This window comes from Sabethes cyaneus, chromosome 3, assembly GCF_943734655.1.
Source record: "Sabethes cyaneus chromosome 3, idSabCyanKW18_F2, whole genome shotgun sequence".
Lineage (NCBI taxonomy): Eukaryota > Metazoa > Arthropoda > Insecta > Diptera > Culicidae > Sabethes > Sabethes cyaneus.
In genome coordinates, this window is record NC_071355.1 from 22394194 (window position 1) to 22419405 (window position 25212).

The 25212-nt window shown below is 38.9% G+C and overlaps 1 protein-coding gene across 2 annotated transcripts in view; it reads right to left on the reverse strand.

Moving 5' to 3' along the window:
• Window positions 1-21378, reverse strand: part of LOC128742569 (ATP-dependent Clp protease ATP-binding subunit clpX-like, mitochondrial) — a 57853-nt gene extending 36475 nt beyond the window's left edge. The window contains exons 1-2 of one of the 2 annotated variants that reach the window (XM_053838969.1): window positions 21103-21378; window positions 3339-3565 (exon numbers count right to left, since the gene is read on the reverse strand). In XM_053838969.1, the coding sequence (XP_053694944.1) occupies window positions 3339-3411 (73 nt within the window). In that variant the 5' untranslated portion in view covers window positions 3412-3565; window positions 21103-21378. Of the gene's footprint in view, window positions 1-3338; window positions 3566-4164; window positions 4205-21102 lie in introns of those variants that run through there. The other variant, XM_053838970.1, reaches the window with a different exon arrangement.
• Between the last annotated feature and the right edge of the window lie 3834 nt (window positions 21379-25212).

The following is a 25212-nucleotide window of genomic DNA, read 5'->3' on the forward strand; positions in this document are numbered from 1 at the left end:
CCGTTGCTCAAACTATTTGGTGAAAATTCGACTGAGACGCGGCAAGAGCAGTAGCGCAGCGACAGAAAATAATAGCCGGAACACCATCGGGACCAGGCGAGTAGGAGCTCTTCAATTTCTTTGCACCAGAAATGACCATGTCGGGAGTGATGTCAAAAATGTCCAGATCAACAGCACCATCGGGGACACCTGATGCAGCTATTCCAGCATCAGACTGCGAGGTACATCCACTGGTGAACACAGAAGAAAAATGATCAGCAAATAATTCGCAAGATTCAGTAACAGTTGATGATTCCGTTCCGCCCCAGAATACACTAGAAGGAGTAGAAGATCCTTCCCTCTTAGAGTTTACGAATATCCAAAAGCTTTTTGGATTAGTTCGCAATTTGAATTGTGTCCGCAGTACGTGTGATTTGTAGAGAGAACTATTCAGCCTACGGTATGCATCGCTGGCAAATTTGAAAGCGTGTTTATTCTGTGGTGTTCGTTGCTTACGAAGTAGTCTCTGCTTTGCATTTCGATGCCGTTTCAATCTGTGCAACTCACTATTACTCCAGACAGGGTTTGAAGGAGGTCTAATTCTGGGAAGATTTTAGTTCAGCCAGGTGCAAATAGCATCGCAAAACCGCAATGCCATATCATCCACATCGATCTCGTCTAATAAAGCAGCCCAATCCAGAGACAAAAGGTGATTCACAAGAACATCAAAGTTAATACGACGATAGTTCTGAGGTGCAATTTCGAAACTGACACCTGGAACTTCAACGGGACTTTAGCATGGGTTAATTCTCAGGCCCCTCATCACCCTTCCCTCATGTTGAATTCTATGTTATCCCGATGAAGCCTATTGACAGTGCAAAAATGTCTCTCTCTCTATATTTGGGGGACAGCACTGTCATGTGGAATGAGGTGGGCAAAGTAGAGCAAGCATTGAAGGAATACACACAAGCACGGATAAAAATTTATAAGCCTATCGTTCACTCAATTGCGATAGTATTATCGCTATTCTCCACCCCAGTGGCAACTGCAATGTCTCCCAGCTGGCCTCGAGGAATGATCATTGGTTTAAAAAAGCCAGTTGCGCGCATGTCCCAACTTCAAAATTCAACTGAGGGAGGCTGTAAGAGTCAATAGGATCACTGCACTAGTCCTGAAACTGCACTGTACTTTAACTGCTGGCTGCGAAGTCTGTCGAATATGACACACAAAACAGAACATCAAGTTATTGTTTTTAACTTCATGTGTCTTATCTTTCCTATCAAGACCAAAGAAAATATTTATGCTAATGCTATTGATGTTTGCGTCAGACGGATTACCTGTTTGTAAATTCTAACCAACAATGCATATTACGAATAATTTAACTTGCATTCAAGAGAATTGCCCATTTGAGCCCAAATTTTCCTTTCGTATGCGATAAGCTTTCACGCACTATGATTAAATGATTGAAACCAGTTATATTTAGCAATACGGATCTGATCTTCTTTGTTCCTTTTTTTTCGGAGCGCTTAATCAACAGTCGTCGCGTACTCATCGTACGATTTTAACTTCAGTCAGTTCAAAACAAACAGCAACGTACCTACGTCATTCAATCGGTTGTCATCTTATACTTATTTGCAGAGAATCGATTCACCACACATGACTGCACTGGAGTCGTTCGATGTGGCGCATTGTCGTTGTCGTCCATAGTGATATGATGTTTGTTTACCTGTCAACTGAGTGAGGCGGCTACTGGCGAGGCGCAGTGGCACGTGCGTTATCATATCAGCAGTGCCTACTGTGAACATGAACAAGTAACGCGAAATAATATTATGTAGGTAAATATATTACATTGTTGATTGCAAATCAAGCGGATTTCCCGTCGTTGTTAATTGTGTCGGGTTGAGCAGCGCCTTTTTATAATTAAATCCAATCTTGAGAGCATTCTGTTTACAGATGCTGCAAGTTTGTAACTTGTAGTTTTATTGTCGTTGTTTTTTCGATTTTGAAAAGGGATCGTTTCGGTGAATATGAACATATCGAAAATCGTCTCAATGCTATCTGCCCCCGCTAGCATCATCGAAAGGATCGAACTATGCGGAAGCCCTCGAGCGATGAGCAAGCACCATTTATGTACATTTCGCTGATATTAGTCCTGCAGCAGCAGCAGCAGCAGCAGCGTCAGCAAAGCATCGACCACAGCAAAAAGACGACCTGAAGCTGGCTGAGCATCTGATTTGCCTAGGTATATAAGCGTGCGCCAAGATCAAGGTCAGCCGGCATTTTTCTCGTTCAAATATTGAATTGATTGTTCAAACTTGTTTTCGACTGCTGCTAGTGTGGCTAGTGGCGGCCGCCCTCATCCTACCTGCTGCCTGCCACCGACCAGTGGTGGTCTTCCCCCCTATCGACAACGACGACTATCGTTGGCCATTGCTTTCCATCAAATCCAGCGCCCGATCGACTCTTCCTCGTTGTTGTTGATCGGTGTTATCGCCGCATGGAATCGAACCCTGTCGCCGCACCGCACCGGTCGGTGGTGCGACGAGAGTTAACCGCGAATTTAAATTTTATGGAAATCGACGTATTTTTTGTTGTTGTTTTTTTATTGTTGCCAGATGAACCTGTTCTCTTAACGCCGCCGCCGTCGCCGCCACCGATAACGATGCGAGTGGTTGTCGGATGAGGTCAGTTGGACGCCTTTTCGTTTCGCATATATCACTTGAAGGAAGCAGGTCTCTCAGTTCATCCAGTAATGTGATCTGTCGTTTCTACTGACACTATTTCAAGTATTTTTAACAGAGAATTTTTTACACGTAGCTTTGTTTGAGTTACGAATTTTTAACACTTCCGGAATCAATGTGACAAACTGTATTCCAAATTTACCTTGCCGTTAGAAAAGGTCTGATCCCAGCTTAGCGGAAATTGGCTTGCCATTTTTATTGCTTTGATTCTGAGCTGCTGAAGGACGTTCAGCAGAAGATGATAAATGGTGCTGACCCAGGCGCCAAGCATTTCGGATGCAGAGCTGTGTGACAATTAGCACCAAGGTGACGATGCGAAGTGGCGATTTTTGTTTTGACCAAAAAAATCTACAGTTTTATGACCTATGATGAATTGGGCATTCGCAAACATATGCTGAGCGATTTTGTTTCGAACAACACACGCGCGTTAGCGAAAGATCACGATGCGCGACACCGTCTAGGGACGCTAATTGGAATCGGTGCCAGACGCTGGCAATCAAACACACAACAACCATTCATTATTTGTGCGACTACTAGCAGCAGTTAGTACTGATAAAATTGAACGCTGGGTAACCTATAGTTGTCATCAATGTCAAGGATATGATCTAAGGTACTGACCTGTTCGAATGTTGGAATTCCTCGGATAGATGGCCAGTCGTCCGATGGTAAGACTGCTTCTCACGCTGCGCATTTCGATTGAAGCTCGTTAATCCTGTTGACCTTTGTCTATATTTCACTCGTCTCACAATGTAAATTCACTCTCACTTTGAATCACTATGATTTATTTCTTAAAAAATTCGATCAACTATAGAAAGCCGTTCTGTTTCCAAATGCACAATTAATTTCTGAAAAAAACAATAAAAAGGAATCCAATATTAGTTGAACACGTATAAATGTTGGAACCATTGATTCAAAAGAAAAAACTATTATTGGCTAATGGCGTTCTTCTGAAGGCAAAATCACCTTCCCGCACTAAAATAAAACTAGCTTATGTCGTAGTTCTCTGCTTGTTCACTATAGTAGTTACGTCAGCTCCTTCTCTCGATCAAGCTAAAGGTAAACATATGAAATCTCAGCTCAACCCGCGCACCAGCCGGCCGAATGGATTGGAGGAAAGTTTGGTCTGGTAAACTATAGAAGAAAAAAATCGTGTGTAAAACTTGTTCGCTACAATTTTTCGTAATTTTTTTGAACCCTCTAGTCACCATCATCGCGCGGTAGCGCGAGAGTAATTCGACATTCAATTCTACGCTATAGAGGCCTAGCACTAGTTCATAATTTTTCACACGTTCACTTTCGATTGCTTAGAAAGCACCGTCAACAATTACGACTTTTCGTATATGGTACTGTTATTGTGAACAGTGCAATGCACTACACTTCTGTATGTTTTCGTTCTATCTCTTGTTTTATTTTCCTGAATTAAACTCGTACCACGATACTGTACCACGATTTTCCGAACCGTCCGTCCGTCCGACTTGACGGTTGAAGCACGTTTACTCACTCACTGTGTGGAGTGGACAGCATCGCCGTCATCGCACAGCGAGCCAGCCAGCCAGCCAACTAGAAGTTGGCTTGTTTCTCCCGTGAGTAGGTACATTCACCATGAAGCGCCAACACAGAGGTAGAATTTGAAAAATAAAAATATAAATAAACCCCAGCGAGATGGGATATGAAGAAAAGGAATAAATTCACTCTGAAAATCATTGCATTGGGTAGTTTATAAACTCAGAACGAGTTCTAATATAAGCACTAATTTATAAAAAACATCTTTTTGAGTCTAAACGCAAGTGTTTTCAATATGTAACTATATCGATCAAATAATGTTCGTCCGTGACTTATGTAAATTTTATTTAACTCGAACAGGAAACGCCATAAAAGATACCGGAACTCGAATTCGAAGTCACAGTATAGTATATTATCATATTTTTGTATGGAAAATTCACACTGGATATTGGACAATGTGTGTTTATTGGGGCGATCCGAGTAATGTCTACAGAAAGACATACGATACAATATCGTCAAAATAAATGAATGACGTTAAGCTGCTTCTTTCAGATTAATTTTCAAAACACGTCTGAACCTTCTTTTTCAAACTTAACTTTTTCAAGCGAATGTTTCATGGCGCTAATGGCTGTTTGAAATAACGACAATTTGAAACAATTTGAAAGTACGATTTATTGATGTTATAATGCGATGAATCGCTTTGCAATTATTATTCAATTTTGATCTATCTCCAATCAATCACTGGCGTGCCCAGCTTGGATGTTAAATTTCAAGTTTTTTTTAGCGAGTTGATGGGCTGCAGAGCGTATTGCTAATTGGTTCTCGGCCCGACTCGCGAGTTAACCATACAAACTAAGCCAGCCGAACTAACCATAGCGAGTCAATTGAACGCCGCTCCTCGGACCAAGAGGACTTAATTTGACTGAGTTTAGCTCGAGATTTTTCTACCGCGCATCATTCATTTCCCATAGCGTGATGATTCTGTTCACTCTTGTCCTATAATATTTACAAAAAACCGTAATACAAAATATGTTTTAATTCAAAAATCGTCACAAAATAGACCGTGTTGATTCAAAGTCGTCGAAAAACCGCTCAAATTCAAAAATCCCAGAAAAAACCGCGTCAATTCAATGATGCAAACAAACCGCGTTAATTCAAAAATGGTCATAAAAAATGTGTTAACTCCAAAATTGTCATAAGAACCCGCGCTAATTCGAAAATCGTAAAAAAGGGTATAAAGAGGCTTGAGATGTAAGTATGAGACAAACCTAGATATTCGAAAATTTTCTTGTAAAGCCAGTACCACGAAAATGAAGATCACATTTTTTTATAAATCTATACCTATAAAAATGGATTTCGGTCTGCCCTATGTTCCTTATAGAATCGAAAACTACTGAACCGATCAGCGTAAAAATTTGCATATAGGGGTTTTTGGGGCCAGGAAAGGTTCTTATGATGGTTAGAGACCCCATCTCCCACTAAGAGGGGGGGCTCCCATACAAATGAAACACAAATTTCTGCATAACTCGAAAATTAATCAAGCAAATGGAACAAAATTTTACATGTGGGTTTTTTTGGAGACAAAATTTTTTCTATGGTGAATTGAGACCCCTCCCCACTATAGAAGCGGGGGCTCCTATACAAATGAAATACAAATTTCCTCATAACTCGAGAACTAACCAAGCAAATGGAACCAAATTTAGCATGCGGGTGTTTTTTCTATGGTGAATTGGGGCCAGGGAAGATTCTTATGATGGTTAGAGACCCCTCCTCCCACTAAGAGGGGGGGCTCCCATACAAATGAAACACAAATTTCTGCATAACTCCAGAACTAATCAAGCAAATGGAACAAAACTTTACATGTGGGTGTTTTTGGAGACAAGAATTTTTTATATGATGAATTGAGACCCCTCCCCACTTTAGGAGGGGGGCTCCTATACAAATTTGTTTATTTATTTGTTAAAAAAGTCAACAGATTTCTGGATCCTAATCTATACCTATAAAAAAGTATTTCTGTCTGTCTGTCTGTCCCTATGTTCCTTATAGAATCGAAAACTACTAAACTGATCGGCGTGAAAATTTGCATGTAGGGGCTTTTGGGGTTATGGAAGATTCTCTAGATGGCAAAAGACCCCTCCCCCCACTAAGAGGGGGGGCTCCCATACAAATCTATGCCTATAAAAATGGATTTCTGTCTGATTTATGTTCCTTATAGAATCGAAAACTACTGAACCGATCGGCGTGAAAATTTGAATAAAGCGAATGAACCTCCGCTGTACTGCCTCGATTCGGGTGACGCCGTTTTGATAATACGGGCACCATACGGGTGCGCAGTATTCAAGATTAGAACGAACTAACGCACAGTAGAGTGATTTCAAGCAGTATATATCATTGAAGTTTTTGGCGATACGCATGATGAATCCCAAATTCCTGCAAGTCTTGAGTCTTGTCGACAACGAAGGAAACGTGTTGTTTTGTTTGAAGGTCAGTTTGTAGTCGAGTAGTACACCGAGATCTATGACACAATCTACACGTCGTAAAGATATGCTTGACAGTCGGTATTCGAAGATTATCGGATTCAGCTTTCTGGAGAACGTAATCACTTCACACTTATCGGGGTTCAATGTTAGACGAATGTTTTTACACTATTTGGCAAATATCGACAGCTGGACCTGGAGTGCGAGAGTATCAGACGAGTCATTTACTTTTGCGAACAGTTTTAAATCGTTGGCAAACGCAAGCCGAGGACTTTTGAGCGTTATGTTATCGTCGTTAAAATAGATAAGGAATACCAAAGGACCAAGATGGCTACCTTGCGGAATTCCCGAGACGGCGGTGAAAACCTGCGAAATGGACCCGTCGAGATACATTGACGAGACGATTCGACAGATACGATTTAAACCACTGGAACAGCGGCCCTCCAATGCCGAGTTAATCCAGTTTAGCGATAGCGATTTGATGATTCAGCTTATCAAAGGCAGCAGAGAGGTCCGTGTAGATGACGTCTGTCTGAGAACGGTCGTCGAAGCAGACGACGGATTGGGGCTACCAAGGCTTCAATACAGTTCTTCAAAAAAATTGGAGATATGCCGTCCGGTCCACCGGAGGAAGAGCTTTTTAACTCGTCACTCGACACATTCCGGCGTGACGTTACAACGTTTTGACATTTCTTTGCACAGTATTTGTGTTTCAGCTAAGCAAATCGTTGAGAAACCCCCAAATATTATTATATATTTGGAAAGAGCATAAAATTTCCTATTAAAAATAAACAAATTAATAGCATTTGCCTTACTTAGATTGTTTTGAAAAGCAAATATGTAGCGTGACGTTACAACGCGCCAGAAATTCGTCTTTTGGTTCTTCTGTTAAAAAATATGAAAATTCTGCTCTCTTTCAAATTTTTTCTAAAGACTTTCTTCTATGATTTGATAAGAGATGAATACTGAACAACTTGCTATGTTCAGAATTCCGATAATTAGTCAAGTTAATTTTTAAACAGATTTTACTTTTCGTGACGTTACAACGCTCTGCTCTACACAGAGAGGGTCGTAGCTCCGTTGTAACGTCACGAAAAATCTGTTCAGTTAATATTCGTTAATTATCGCTGTTGCTGCCTTCTGTACATAAGGGATAATCCAAAACCGTGTTGTTAATTTGTCTTTTCACTACTTTGCCTACGTAATTGTGGGGTTCTTCACAAATTACGTCGCGCAGCGGGAGGGATTCTAAGAAAGTGAGACATAAGTAATAGCATCGAAACCTTAAAACATAGCATAATAGTTGCTTCAGAAAAGTTTCTTCATTTAAAAAGCACTTTCTAGTGGTGAAAAAATATTCGGACATTAGGGTGTCCTCAAGCAGATACAAAAAGTATTTTCTCTATTTCTCTAAGTCAGAAATGATTGCTGTCTACAGAAAATTTATAGAAAACTAATTTTAAGAAACTTTGTTGAATGCTAGAGATTTATATTTTTTACCTGAAAAAAGTTATAGAGCCAAGCTCTTAGGGACACCCTTAAAAATATTTTTTTAATATTTTTAAGCTTAGACAGCTTAGAGTATAATGTGGAAAATCTAAAGAAAAGTTATTATGAAGACAACCGTAGGTGAACATGTATAAATAAAAGAAACAAGAGATAGCTCCTAAAGGAAAAAAGATAGATCTCTACTATCTTCGACGAATATGTGCAGGTTAATTCTATTACCAATTTCTTAGAACATCTAAAAGGCGTACGAAGCGTTATTAAAGAGCTAGATAAAAAAAAACTATTTTTAAGGTGGCCCTAAGAGTTTGGCTCTATAACTTTTTTCATGTAAGAAATATAAATCTTCAGTATTCAACGAAGTTTCTTGAAATTAGTTTTTCAACAAATTTTCGGTAGACAGCAATCATTTCTGACTTAAAATAGAGAAAATATTTTTTGTATCTGCTTAGGGACACCCTAATGTCCGAATATTTTTAATCACTAGAAAGTGCTTTTTAAATGAAGAAACTTTTCTGAAGCTACTACTATGCTATGTCTTAAGGTGTCGATGCTATTACTTATGTCTCACATGTTTTGAATCCGTCCGGCTGCCCGCCGTGACGTTACAACGCGAGCTTCAATCAGTTGTAACTTACACACTTAAAATAAAGTACCGAAGTCGGCAAAATTTTGCCGAGATTTGGACAGCCGAGCGTTCGGTAAATTTTTTTATGATGCCAAACGTTAGTAAAGATCCGTAAACGTCGATTTGCAAAACCAAAATTTTCACCGAACGCTCGGCTGTCCAAATCTCGGCAAATTTTGCCGAGTTTTTTAAGTGTGTAGGTTCTACTTACCTTATCTTCATTCTTTAGGTACCATTTTAAAGGTATTTTTGAGTACAAAGAGAATACGGATCATTAGATTGTTCGAATTTGTACTTTTCTGCGAAAGCGGAAAACTACACTTTTTTCGTAACATTACACGCAAAAAAATGGCCCTATTTCATCCACTTGAAATACAAAATAACTGCAAAATTGCATCCAAACTATTTTTGTAATGGATTCAGCATATATTCCTTTGTAAGTTGGTCGAAAACAAGTACTATTATAAAATATTTTAGCGCACTGTAGCAGCATTTTTACAAATATCGCGAAAAATCATTTATTTCTTGTAAATTTCATTTATTTTCGACACACGTTTTAAATAACTTCCGAAAATGCTAGAATACCAGTTAGGGCAGTTTTGAAAGGTTCAAACATTACCCAATCATGAAAAAATATTTAACAATGCTAAAAGCAACTTTTATAAAATGTCTGGTTGGTATACCGGCCCGCGGAATGTGTCAAATACAAATATACTCATAACTCGAAAACTAATTAATCAAATGGAACCAAATTTAGCATGTGGGTGTTTTTGTAGGCAATTTTTTTCTATGGTAAATAGAGACCCCTCCCCTTTTTAACTGCACGTTAAATTTTATGTCCGACGTCAAACTTAATTTTAAGTCACATCTCATTTTCAACTTCAAGTCCAATTTTAAGTCTAAATTTAGTTCCAATTTAGTGTCCCATTTTAAGTCCAAATTCAAATTTCGTGTTCAATTGAGTCATTTTTAAGTCCGATTTCACGTCCAATTTAATTCCGATTTCCCCTTCGATTTCAAATGTAATTGCAGATTTTCAAATGCAGTTTTAAGACCAATTGAGGTCCAACTTTAAATCCAGTTTAGTGTCCCGTTTAAAATCCAAATTCAATTCCGATTTGATATCCAATTTTAGACCTGATTTGAAGTGATTTCAAGTGCGATTTCAAACCCAATTTCAAGTGTAATTTCAGAACCAATTTTAAGTTCAATGTAGTGTCCCGTTTTAAAACCTAATTCAAATCCAATTTGATTCCATTTTCAATTCTGATTTGAAATCTAATTTTAAGTGCATTTTCAAACCTAATTATATAACTAACTAGCTGATTACCCGATTTTACTCGAGGCCCCTTTGCCTCTCAATCACTTGCACATCTGTTATTGTAACAAAAATTCTCATAATGCAAAAAACAAAACCCTTTTTTCATTCTAATGTGTCTACTCTCTTTGTCAGGTTCCCTCATTTTGTCCCCCAACCACTTGTAAATCTGACTTCTTCTCGGTAATTCCTATAAATCGACAAAAAACCGTTTTTGATCCTTCCCTTTGTTAATGGCCACCCTATCCCCATTTTCAGAAATCCAGCAACTTGTACAACTACTATCATTCCAAAGAGAAACGCGTCCCTTTACCCATTTGAACCTTTCTTTCCCCTTGTAAGAGACCATCTCCCTCTTCTGTCACGTAGCTTATGTCAAGTGTGCCAAGTTTCATGAGTAACCATCCAGACGTTTCGGTCGGAGTTAGGACCTCCCCCCCTGTTATGAACCCCCTTCCCTGTTGTCAACCCCTTCAATTCTGATTCGCTTATATCAAGGAACATGTATGCCAAGTTTGGTGAAGAATCGTCCAGGCATTTCGGAGTTATGACCTCCCCCCTATTACGATCACCCCCCCCCATCTTATCAACCACCAGTGCTGATTCCCTTATATCAAGGAAAATTTTCACGCCGATCGGTTCAGTAGTTTTCGATTTTATAAGGAACATCCCGACAGACAGACAGAAATCCATTTTTATAGGTATAGATTTCAAATGTGTGTTTAAGTTAAATTTCGGGTCTGATTAAATCTCCCACTTTAAGTCGAATTTCGAGTTCATCCAATTTTACCTCCAATCTCGAGTGCAATTCCAGAATTTCAAGTACAATTTCAAATCCATTTGAGCTTTAATTTTAAGTCTACTTTAGTGTCCCATTTTAAGACTAAATTCATATTTAATTCCAATTTCGATTCCGATGTGAAATCAAATTTCAAGCCTATTTTCAAGTGCAATTTCAGGCCCAATTTCAAGTCAAATTTAGTGTCCCATTTTAAACCTAATTCAAATTCAATCCATTTCCGGTTTCAACTCTGATTTGAAATCCAATTTCAGGCATAATTTCAAACAGAGATTAAAATCTAATTTTAAGTGTGTTTTTAAGTTATATTTTATTGTTCAATCGAATCCATTTGAAGTCCACTTGAGTGTCATATTTTTAGCCTAAATTCATATTTAATTCCAATTTCAATTCCAATTCGAAATTTAGTGTTTTGCTTTAGGTCTTAATTTGAATCTAATTTCGTTTTAACAGTTTCAACTCCGAAATACAATTTCAAGTTCAATTTCATGTGTAATTTTGTATTCCATTGAATGTCCCATTTTAAATCCAATTGATTCCAATTTCACCTCGGTTTTAAAGCCCAATTTCTAACTTTAAGTAGAATTGGAATTCAATTTTGTATCCATATGGAAGTGCAACTTTACATCTGATATCAAATCCAATTTTATGCCACAGTCCAAATTCCAGTTTAATTTAATTCCAATTTATGACCGACTTAAAGTCCTATTTCAAATCTATTTTTCCAAGTGAAAGATATAGTTTTATGTTCTAATTTTGAGTGTTTTCAAACAAAACATCAAGAATTATAATTCCAGTTAGAAAACGAACTTATACATGAACAAGTTCGAATTCAAACTTCAAATTAAAATTATCTAATCTAATATCAAGTCAAATTTGAATTTTAACTAAAATAGTAACTGAGTAACATTTTACGCCTTCTCCATAATTTTTTTTGTGAAAAGCTCTTCATTGTGGAACTCAAAAGCCCGGAGTTTTGGACATCATCGGGAAGTATTTATGTAATAAGTTAATTAATTGCGTAAGAAAAATCTTACGAGTAGTTTATAGTTTTCAAGCCAAATATGCTTTTGAAAAGTCGGTGCCCCACCTTCTGTTAATAGGTAGTATAAATGAAACAATTTGCTTTGCTTCTCCCGTGTGTATCTAATAGGAGAAGTAAAGCAAACTCTTTTATTCTTACGCCTGGGAACGCCGGTGCAACCAATTGCATTCATTCAACTAATATAAAGCAATTCAAAAATAAATAATTCTTTCGATAGATCCCTTTAAAACATTAATAAACTCTTTCTTGGTGCATACCTTGGAAGCTACAGTGACGCCATTGTCGTTGTACCACTGCACAATGGAGATTTTATGAAGACAAAAACTGTTCATCTCATAAAGATATCCAAAAATTGTTAGGCTAGATCATTTGATATCAAAAGAAAGACATTTTCATAAGGTGGTGCTTGTTTACGGCATGAGCGTTTACCTAGCAGTTTTAGCCGAATGAAAGATTGTTTTTCGCAATAAAGGAATATAAAATTTAAAATCTCCAGATTCCCACGGGATAAAATTTACCACTTTTCGTCATTAGGAGGCGATTTTTATGAGGAATCTAATATCAGGGTATTTGCTTACGGCAGTTTTTTTACATTATCACTGTGACCAGTATTTTGTTCTTTTGTGATTTCGTCCAGATTTTTTTTGTAATCTCCTCTTTGTTCTTTTTACTAATTGTTCGTTGGCTAAGCTGCGTCACTAAGCCACTGGGTCCGCCTCTTTTTCATTGTCTTGGCAGATTCCAGTCGGGTGTAGCTCTGCAGGCCTCGTTGGCTCCTTTCCTCAAGGGAAGGTGTGTCCGATCCACTTCCACCTACGTTCTCGAATTTCTGTCGCCGTCAGCCGTTGATGACATAGACCACTGGTGCCGAGACATAGGCATGGTACGGGCCAAATCAGATTACCCCATGATTGCCGCGGGTCGCAGGGACGTCTGGCCATTCCTGAGCATAAATCACGTATCACCACAGGAATCACCACAGGATTTAAACCGGAAAGCATTCAGATGCACGACATGCACGAAGCATTACGACTAAGCTGAGTGACCCCTTTATTAGAAAAATATTTACTCAAAAATGCATCATCCCGCGGGCCGCACGAATCATCTTGAAGGGTCGTATGCAGGCCGTGGTTTTAGCAATGAACGTGATCTGGTATGAGGTTTGTCATAATCTGTACAAATCGCGACAAAGTATTTGTCGCTTAAAAGTAGTAAAGTAGTAAAAGTAGTAAAAATGAATCAGAATCTGATCGCTCCTATGTTCTTGATCGCCCCATTCCGACTTGAGATGAACTGAAAATTCATAATTTATTACCCATTTTTGTCTGCAAAATGTTTTTTAAAAGTTCATAAATTTTTAACGAATGAACCGATTTTTCTAGAGAGTTGAAACTTGTTTGTATAGCATAGAATCGATAAATTCTAAAAAAAATATAAGTGCTTAAAAGTAAAACCAAAATATCACATCATCACACAGTAGGTAACCAACCTCCATTGGTTGACTTTCCCCGCCGTTGTACAAGATATTCAAATGACATATTTTCTGTTTATAGAACGTATAGTGAACTTGTTCCAATTAATTTTTTTTATACGACTCTAAATATGGGCGCAAATTACGAACACAACAAACCTATCTCCTATAATGCGACGTAGCGCCAACGCTGATTGAAACTTCAATTAGAGGTAAACCATGTAATGCTAATGCTTATCAGTGGACTGGACATCCTTTGTGGTGTTAGTTCCGTACACGCTCGCTATAGCTTTTACTCTATCAGCTGACAGCGCGGTGGTAGGTATTGCATCAGTTCTATCAGATTATTTCAAGAAACGTTGACGTAGACATAACTGCGTATCAGTTATGAACAAAACAATTGAATTACCTACTGGACTCAGCTGTTATTGAAATAACTTATTAAGTAGAATTATCCAATAAAACTGCCAACACCAAAACAAAAAAAAAACGGTATGCATTCATATGGGCTGTATAAGAACTTGACTCAGGACTACTATTATTTTCTGAATTGGTCTGGATGAATTGGAATCGAACTGATCTACCCACGAAAGATTGCCCTAAATCATATCCTTAAGACACAGCTGAGTCAAATCAAAACCCAACAGAACAAACTAACGAAAGTCCAATATCATAATCTCAAGCGATGGGATTGAAAATAGCCCAACCTTCTCGTGATTCACCAATTAGAGAAGTTGAAGTCAAGAAGTACAATCTGGAGGAGGCATTATATTTAGGCAATATATTTAGAGAAAACTCCATTGAGTAAATTTCAATTCGCATATCAGAGCAACAAATCTACAGTAGATGCATTAAACATGTTAGTTGGCAAGCTAGAGAATTCTATTGATACAAAAGAAATGTCACTGACTGCCTTCCTCGATATAGAGGGAGCTTTTGATAACACTTCTCATAGATCAATGCAAGAAACTGTTGGCAACTATACAACAAATTTCATAAAGGTAATGCTGGTAATTCGCGATATTACTTCCTTGCTTGGAAACACAACCCAATCGATGAAAACAACAAAAGGCTGTCCCGGAAAGGGCTGTCGGTATCGGGCATTTTTAGTGAAAACCGAACGGCTCTAAGCGCATCAGAATTTTTTCTTTTATTTCTTCAAATTTATAGTAGGGAAAACCGCTTTTAACTATTTTCAAAAATTCCGCTATTCTAGCTTCCAGCATAATAAATGCTCGGTCTCTTACAGTCACGAATTTTTCTACTATTCCCAAACTACAACTCAGTTATCAATCACACTATTCGAGGATAAAAGTTTGAATGAAATAAATGAAGCTGACTTTCTCTTACATGAAGTAACTTGTTTCATTTGTTGAACAGAACGTTTTAAGAAAGCTTCAGCTGAAGTTAGTGACTGTTTCAAAGGACGACCACTGACAGTCAGGCACGATTTGTCGATGTGAGTAAATTAATTAACTAAGTTGCTGGCCTTCTTCTGAATATTTGATAGAAAAATACAAATGAAACTTAAAAACCGGTCGTCATGATGAAGTGAAAACCATTTAATTGACGCTGATTGAAGCTACTTTTAAAATGTAGCGGCGCTGCTTCAGTTGAAACTGAAGCTTCATTACTTCATTGTCAAGTGACGTTGCCGAGTTCTGATCTTGTTTCCTAAATTCATTATTTGAGTGCTTCGACTAATTTGGTGGCTTTTAAATATCAATTTGTTTAAAAATAAATCGAAACGCGACGTCTGGCTCATAAACATTTTTACAGCAAAGCTGCAAAAAATGCCTTAAACGGGTTCAAGAGCTATAATCCTTTGAGTTATAGTTTCACCCTTTTCATTAGTAGTAGCCGAAGAATCTCGTCAGCAATAACAGCAAGTTGTTTTTCTTTGAGTTTTACAATATACTCTAAAGCTTAGTTCTTCTTCGAATAACGAATAAGGAGTTTGAAAAACTGGGATATTAGAACATACCGAAAATACCGGTTTTTTGCCTTTCCAAAACCGGTAATTTGGTATACAAAAATTGATCGGTATTACCGGTCTCGGTACTACCGATTAGACAGCCCTAGTCCCCAAGCAGGAGTTCTTTCTTCACTATTGTGGTTGCTAGTTGTGGACGATAAAAACTAAAAACATTAACTGAAAAACTTTGGGGTGGTGGGATTCACTGACGACGTTGCAGTGAGAGGTAAATACGATGATGTGATTTTTAATAGGATACAGGCCTAAACGTAAATCCCTCAAATATAGGTCCGTTCACTCGTAAGAAGTATACTATGCAGAAGTCAAATACTTAGGCGTCATCTATTAATATAAGAGGCTTATGTCTGTACCGAAAACCAGGTCTCTGACAGGACGTCATAAGGGGCTTATCGGTAACTAAAAACAGGTCTCTGACAGGACGTCATGCTTTCGTAGCAATGGGTTGTATTCTCAGTCACCCCATTGGTCAACTGCTGGACTACTCGATTGCTCAACTGGTTGACTAGACTGCTCGACTGGACTGGTCGATTAGACTGCTCGAATTGATTGCTTAACTGAACTGCTCGACTAAACTATTCGATTCTACTGCTCGACTCAACTGCTTGATTGGACAGATCGACTTGACTGAACCGCTCGATTTCACTGCTCGAGTGGATTACTCGACTTAACTACTCGATTCGACTGCTTCACCACACATTTGCTTGACTTACTACTCGACCAGACTGCTCGACTCAACTGTACAATTGAAGTGCTCGACTGGACTGCTTGACTGGACAGCATGATTCATCTGCTCGAATCAGCTGTTCGATTCGACGCTCGACTCAACTGCTCGATCCAACTGCTTGATTCAACTGCTCGATTGGACTACTCGACTCGACTGTTTGATTCAACAGCTCGACTGTACTACTCAACTGAACTGCTCGACTCAACTGTTTGATTTAACTGTTCGACTGAACCGCTTGAACCGACTGCTCGATAAGATTGCTTGACTAAACTGTTCAATTCGAGTGCTCGACTCAACTGCTCGACTAGACTACTCGGCTTTACTGCTCGATTAAACTGGTTAACTTGACTGCTCGGTTCAACTGCCCAACTCGACTGCTAGACTCAACTGCTCGGCTGGATTGCTGGACTGAACAGCTAGATTTAACTGCTCGACTAGACTGCTCGATTTTACTGCTCGACTCAACTGTTTGACTACTGTGTTGTTTGAATCGACAGCTCGACTTAACTGCTCGATGCAACTGCTAGACTGGACTACTCGACTCAACTGCTCGACTGGACTGCCTGACTGAACAGCTTGATTTAACTGCTCGACTAGACTGCTCGATTTGACTGCTCAACTAGATTGTTCGACTCTACTGCTCGACCCAACTGCTTGACTCGATTGTTTGATTCGACTGCTCGACTCACAACCTACTCAACTCGATTGCTTGTCGCAATACCATATGGTCGGTGTGTTAAATCAGACCAGATCAAGTCGCAAAATTTTAAAAAATGAATTAATGATAGGAAACGATCAAGAATTTTCTAAGCAACATTTTACTCTAATCAGACTACTTAAACGTTGCAAACAGCCAGATTTTTTTTTATTCAATCTAGTTTATTGATACGGCTCAGATGCGGAGCCAAATATTTGGAGTAGGGAAATAGGAATACGTATAGTTTTGAGGAAGATATATATAAGGGACATATAGGGAAGGTCTAAACTCGCTAAGATGTCACAAACAGAAACATCAGATTGTCTATTTCCAGCCCGAAGGGAATCTTTAAGTTTGGACCTAGCGGCATGATGCATCGGACATAGCCAAACGACATGTTCGATGTCGTGATAACCCTCACCAGAAGCACAAAGATTACTTTCTGAGAGTCCAATACGACGTAGATGTGCCTCAAACCAACAGTGATTTGACATAAGCCGAGACATTATACAAATAAAATCACGACTTACATCCAAATCTCCGAACCACTGTTTAGTCGATACTTTAGGAATAATAGAATGTAACCATCTTCCTAGATCATCAATGTCCCAAGAATTTTGCCAATTGATTAATGTTCTCTGACGCAAGGAAGCAAAAAATTCATTAAAGGCAATAGGTCTCTCATAAATTTCACCGCTCATTGCACCCAACTTAGTTAATGTATCAGGTTTCTCATTCTGAATTGCAGCTAATTCAGCGATGTAAACAGAGGCAGGATTATTGAGTTTGTAAGAAGCGGTGAAATTAACGTTGAAGACACCAAAGCCAGTGGATCCATCCAGAAGTGATCCATCTGTGTAAAACATGTTAACCCAAGCAACAATGTGAGTTTTATTGTACTCTTATGGCGGTCTTCACGACCAATTTTGGTCTTAAATTCCATCATAAAAGTGTAATAAAACCCAAATTGTTACTTGGGAATGCTGTTGATATTTTGGAATTTGTTGCAAAATATTTGTGGGATTTGCAGCATGCGTAAATGATTGGGAATACTACGAGTATCTTCCAGCATCGACGTGTCGAAAAATACAGTAGAATCGTAAATATTTGGCAAGTTCGCGGAATTCGAAGAGTATGTAGGATTAATATTTTGAGTCATGTGATTGTAATAAATAGTCATAAAACGAGTTTGAGGCTGAAGCTCGAGTAGTCTTTCAAAATTTTCAATTACCAATGGATTCAAAACTTCGCATTTAATTAGAATACGAGAGGCAAGATTCCAAAAGCGGTCTTTTAATGGGAGAAGCCCTGCTAATACTTCTAAACTCATGGTGTGGGTTGAGTGCATACATCCTAAGGCGATACGTAAACAACGATACTGTATCCGCTCAAGTTTAATGATGTGGATGTTTGCAGCGGAGCGAAAACAGAAACGACCATATTCTAACACAGATAATATCGCTCATTTGTAAAGTTTGATGAGGTCTCCTGGATGAGCTCCCCACCATGTTCCGGTTATTGTACGAAGGAAATTGATTCTCTGGTGACATTTCTTAATCAAATACCTTATATGACATTTCCAAAGGCATTTTGAGTCAAGCCAAAGACCAAGATATTTATGTACTAAAACCTGAGAAAGCATTTTATTCATCAGTTGAAGTTGTAACTGAGCTGGTTCACGTTTTCTATAAAATACTAATAATTCAGTTTTTTTCTGCAGAAAACTCGATACCTAACTGTGAAGACCAAGTTCATAAATTGGCTAAAGAATCTTGCAATGGTCTTTGTAAATCGCTGGCTGTAGGACCGGTAGTGGAAACTACAGTATCGTCTGCAAATTGTCTTATTGTACATGAGTTTGTAAAATTATAAAGTAGAGGGGTTAAGCACGAGCCCTGCGGAAGACCCATGTAACTAATTCGACACGTTGACAAATCTCCATATGAGAAATGCATGTGTTTTTCGGATAATAAATTGTATAAAAAATTGTTTAAAATTGGGGAAAATCCTTGTTGGTGAAGTTTATCCGTAAGAAAGTCGATTGAAACTGAATGGAAGGCCCCTTTAATATCTAAGAACACTGATGCCATTTGTCCTTTGCGAGCATAAGCTAGCTGAAACTCTGTTGAATGTAATGCAAGGCAATCAAGTGTTCCTTTGGCTCTGCGGAATCCGAATTGGGTATGGGATAATAAATCATTTGACTCTATCCAATGATTTAAACGCCTTAGAATCATTTTTTCTACCAATTCTCAAATGCACGATAGCATTGCAATCGGTCGAGCAAACAGCCAGATGTTTTTATTCAGGTGTACGGATTTTGAATCAGACATGGAAAAGTGTACGGGTTTCGAATCAAGAGCTGCACATTTTGTCCTCCATTTTTTACAACTAGGACTAATTTTAGCGTCCTGTGATTCCAAACAATGTTTAAATAAGCAACAAGCTGTCAAAAGAAAGTGAGATGAATTGCACATTACAATTCCATAATTTTATATTGACTATTTTAAATAGTCTAGTTCTTAGGTGTACGGATTTCGATACGGCACGGTACCTTCGCTACCTTCCTGTAAAACGTATTCCTAAGTAAAAAAACGTGTTATTTTCAGTGCACTAAGTTTGCTGTTTTTATTCCGAAGTATGATAAAGGTTACTTAAATGACGCGGTGGATATTTTTTTGGTGATGGGGAAACCCAAAAAATGCATTATAATTGTTCTGGATTATCTTTTAATCTACAAGAATCAAAAGTAGCACGACCAGCTGATACTATAATACTATCTTGTCTGAAATATGTGTATCGAACAAGGATGTCGTGTTGCGTGGATATGTTCATTTTATCGGTATTAAATTAAATTTAGCAAGCGCGTTTTTTCTCTACAATGGTTTTTAGCCGGTGGCTTGGCTATGCTCCGATGTCGTCATTACGATGTGCCTTAAAACTCAGGCTAACAGTTCAGGAATGGGTTTTGAAATAAGTAAACAAAAAAAAACATATAATTCTATACGTTGATGAAAAAATGATGCAATATTTTTGTTAACAGCTGTTAACAGCAGCCTTATTTTGACCACACTTACACATTGAACAAACCACCAACACAAGCACTGTCACAAAGATCAATGATCTTGCTGGCGTTTATTTCACACACATTTTGTTACTCATACATACTTAAGACAATAGTGCTAGGCACACTGTTGTAAGCAACCAAAAACTGACGTTATCACAACTTGCAAAATTGTCGTCAAAACCGGGAAGGTACTGTAATTTTTTTTTTTTTTGAAACTAATGATATTTAATCAAATTGTATTAGAAATTGGCTTCATTCAAGTTTTCTATTTTTAAGCAGAACTTAGAATGAATCAAGTCAAGCCAACATCAGTTTTTCAATCAAAAATCATTTCAATTACGTAACGAGTCTCAGTAACCTATTAACTCGAAACGAAGCGCAACAAGATTTTTGCAAATTTAGCCAATAATTAGACCTCCAAACCAGTACAAACCTGTGCCAACAAACTTCACAAAACGTTGTTTACAAATAAAATACGCAAGAAAAAACATCGGAAAGTTTCCGCCCTTGCTGCCAGGCACGGCGCACGGGCACGGGCACGAAGACTGCGCGAAATCCAACGCAGCAGCTGAAGTAGGCTAGGTTACGAAATACTTATTTACTTTCGCATCACCTATAAAGCAGCTCGGCTCGGCGCAATTGGCTTTGGCTCAGGGCTCAGCTTCCACGGGCACACTGGCATGGCAAGTGGCAACGCAAGTTAGTAAAACGAGAAACGCCAGAAAAGCTCGCCGATCAACGCGAGATACCTACACGAAACGGCAGGAAAGCGAAAAGGGAAAATCAGGCATTAAAAATAAAGCATATGGTGGGACGAAAATTCGTTCCGTTCCGGCCACGAAATGGACAGGCAGGTTCTCCCCTTGTTCCAGGTTCCAGCTATGCCTTCACGACCGGGTCAGATGATCCGGCAAATATTAGATTCCGGTGACATTTACCGGACCGACATTCATGATTATTACGAAATCCAAACCCATCTGCGCTGTCTGTCCATTTGATATCGGCAGACATTTTATTTTTTGCTTTTTTATTCACATCAGCAGAACGCAAAAAGCTAACAAAGAATATTTTTTCCTCCTGCTCGGCCGATAGTAGGCCTCCGCAGCAGTATGAGTAGGCAAACTGGATGGAATAGAGAAAAATAACCATACCTTCGATCGTAGCACTTCCTGCGGGTTGCTCCCGAATTCGACGTAATCCACGATTAAGGAGGCACAGATTATCCACACCAGAAAAAAGCGTACGACACTGAAATTCCGAAACGACGAATGGCGATTCGATTTTCACCCTTTTCCTTGCGCTGAAAACACTCCAACTATTACAACAGCTCACAAAAGACGGGAATTTGAAACGCGAAAAGCAAAACGGGGTGCGAGAGATCCCAAACACGATACTCGATTAATGAATGATTATTTTTTTCCTATCTGATGCAAAGGTGGCCTGTTCTCGCGAGGCGAATGACAGCTTGCATCATGACGTTTCATGTTCGCCCACAGCGAGGGATTAAACAGCGGAGTTTGACAGTGTGGTAGCGCTGTGCTCCAAGGCTGTGTCACCGTATAGGGGAATTTGGACACCCTAAGCAAATCACCCAAGTTACAATTTCAGGCTGATCAAACAGTATCGACCTTTTCGCGTGCGTAATGGCGGCTAGTGGGTACAACTTTCGGAAAACGTTAGCATGCCTTTGGAAACTTTATTCACGTCAGGAGGATATTTCCAGCCTTGATTGTTGTTATAGAACTTTCAAGCGTACGTGAGCGGAGTTCCCAAAAGCAAATGAACATTGTCGAAATGTTGAAATTAATAGCTGCTTTCGAAGCTGCAATGAAGCTTAAGAAAAACTTTTTTGCGCTCCCAAATAGCCAATTTACGCAATACTGTCAATTCTATTTTAAGAACAAGAAATAATTTTGGCAATCTGCCTTTCCAGTCCCTTTAATCAACGCTTCATCAACCTTTATGCAGCAAAAAAACTATTTTTAAATTTAAAAAATGGAGCGCAGCCTTTATTATTTCGCTGTGAGCATGTTTCGAACGCGATATTTTTAATTTCGAATAACTTTAATTCGTATAATTAAGCTCTACTTAAAAATGCATATCTCTTTTTCCGGGAATTGAACCCGCCACCTTTTGATCCATAAGCACTCACCGTATGATCCGCCCCATTTGCATCTGCAAAACAGACAGTGAGAATATCTTTAGTATAATCAATATATATAGAATGCCAGTGTCGCTGCAGTGCGCGTGGCAAACATCACACATGTTCAGATAATGTATTTACTTTATATATGCATATGTGTGTGTGCCTGAGATTCATCAAAAGGGGAATCTCATTGTCAAACTTTGGCAACCAGTTTAAAATTTCAAATATGGCTGCCAAGTAATGTGATTGGAAACTTCGTTTGCTGCAAATTTCTGAAAAAATCGGTGCAATAGGGCGCAGTTGTGGGATTTAATTCATCCGGACGAAAAGAAAAAGAACGTTTAAAAACATTTCACTGGCATGAAAACAGCGATGAGCGCACTGATGACAGCACCAACCAGCGCACAGATAAAGAACAGATAAATAACAATGAGCAACTTTGACAATGAAGCTCCCGATTCACAGACTTGATACAGATTGTTAGCATCATGTTTACCACAATGAGTCCTGTAGTAAAACAGCGACACTGGCATTCTATATATATTGATTCTACTATATCTTTACACCTGAAGCCTAGCCCGCCTAGCGTGAAGCAGTCGATAATGTCGATAACTGACAAACTGTCTGCTGTCAGCCGAATTGCGAAATTCTATGATCTGACAGTATGTGTGCTGTGAGCCGAAAGAATACTTGGTAGAAGTTTGTAAAGCCACTTTAACACCCTTAAGCAGCCTTAAAGCAGTTTTAAAGCTGTGAGCCTAATGAAAGATTCCACTCTACACTTTAACACCTTTAAGCAGCCCTAAAACGGTTTGATGTTTATGGCTGTTTAGAAGCAGATTTTTTAGTAGAAAAATCCTTGTTTATCAGCTTTTGGGAGGGAACTGGTTTGAAAAACTTAAAGTAGCTTAAACATCGCTTATTTAAACACCATTTAAGTGCTTACTCTATGCAGCTTTCATCGCCTCAAGCTAACCCGTAAACAGCCATTGCTCTTGCAATTCAGCTACCGTTGTTACTTGGGTGTCAGCAATGTCAATATCACACTTGTCGACCAACATTAGAAAAGGGCGAATAAGCCAAACGTCAAACAGACCGAGCGAGAGTTATTTTTTGCTGGAGCAGCATAGGAAAATGAACTCTCACTCGTTCTGTTTGACAGTACTCTGAAACAAAAACCATGGTATCTCGCACAATTTTGCAGAAAACGCATGCTTTTTGTAAGTACCATGAATATGCTATTCAAATTTACCGTAATTCTTGTACAAGTAATATGTTCTCAGATAATTTTACCACCTTCGACTAGTAATTTTGACTATCCAGCTTTTTGCGAACCATAATGGCGGACGTGGTCGTAATATTTGAACAGCATTTTTGACAATTCCCTAATACATTGCACGTTTTCTTTCCGTGCATTCCTTTAGTTCTACCGTGAACGCGCGGAAAGAAAATGTGCGATGTATTAGGGAAATGTCAAAAATGCTGTTCAAATATTACAAACACGTCCGCCATTATGGCTCGTAAAAAGCTGGATACGATTCTGTAATTTTTCTTATGTATCGGGGTAACGCCGAAAGTAAGGCCCCGTACAGACTAAACGCGACAGCGACGCGACACGACTTCGCTCTCATGTTGCTAAATGCACAGTCCTTTTACGGGCGAAAAGGGGCTGCGCGTATAGCTACAGCAAGAAATGTCGCGTCGCGTCGCATGTCGCTGCACTCTGGCGGTACCCTAAGGCCCCGTACAGAGTAAACGCGACACGACTTCGCTCTCATGTTGCTAAATGCACAGTCCTGCTTCGGGCGAAAAAGAGCTGCGCGTAAAACTACAGCAAGAAATGTCGCGTCGCGTCGCTTGTCGCTTGCACTCTGGCGGTACCCTTAGGGTACCGACAACGCGGTAAACGCGACAGCCCAGTTCACCTAACTGGGTCGTCAAAAGTAACTAAAACTTTATGATTTCTGATAATTTCATCCAATAATATCAAAATCAACCCGGCAACTATGAAAGAACATTTCATTTCTGAGTTGCGTGGTGGATAATTTTCAATGAAGCTCACAATATTGAAAATCGATCGGGAAACCGCTAAGCTATTACCCACAGGTCTGCTACTGTTTTACCTGACTCACTGCGAATATGCGTGTTATTGAAATAAAACGTCACCATGCGTTTTATTCGTTTATAACGCATATGCAGCTAATATCGATAACAACCGATTTTTTATAAGTTGTGCTTTTGTTATTGCATTTAACTTGTAAAAAGTTGCATAAATAACAATTCAGTTTCACAATACAATAGAGGTTTTCCGTCAAAAATTTTTATTGCTTTAAATGTTAGGTTTTGACTCCTGGAAATGATCCCTATCCAGCTTTTTACGCGCTATAATGGCGGACGCTATAAATTGTGTTCGTAATATGTGAACAATCTTTTTGACAACTCTGCATACAGCAAAACTGGGCACTCTACTCCTGTACGGCAGTGTTGCTCTTTCTTTCGTTTACGCAAAAGAAGGAAGGCAATAGTTTTGTTTACATTTCGCACAGTTTTGCTTTCCTTCTTTGACGTAAACGAAAGAAAGAGCACGGTAGTGTTGCCAGAGAAGACTGTCAGATTTGATGTATGCAGAGTTGTCAAAAAGATTGTTCGCATATTACGAACACAATTTATAGCGGCCACTATTATAGCGCGTAAAAAGCTGGATATAAAACTTTTTTTTATAGAGCCCCTAACTATTGTAAAAATTAAAAATATAAAAATATGCATATCTTAACCCATTGCTCCCCGAACATACTACCCGCATTTTACACCAGCATCCTCTTCTATTTTCACCACCTGGAAACCATTATGCGGAATCTTGTGCTACTCTTTACTCTTGTAGCAAGAAACATTAGTAAAGAAATCGAATGTGATCATTAACTTTCCAATCGTTCTGCCCTTCTTACTCGGCCGCCAATATATATGTGCCAAAATCCACAGCATAGTTTGTTCTTCTTTTCATATGTAAACATTGCTTGACAGTCGCTTCTTTCTTTCGACGAGAAAAAGTAGGAAGAAGCCAGCTGACGGTTCTTGAATCAACTGCATCAGTAGTTTATTTATTTACACAATAACC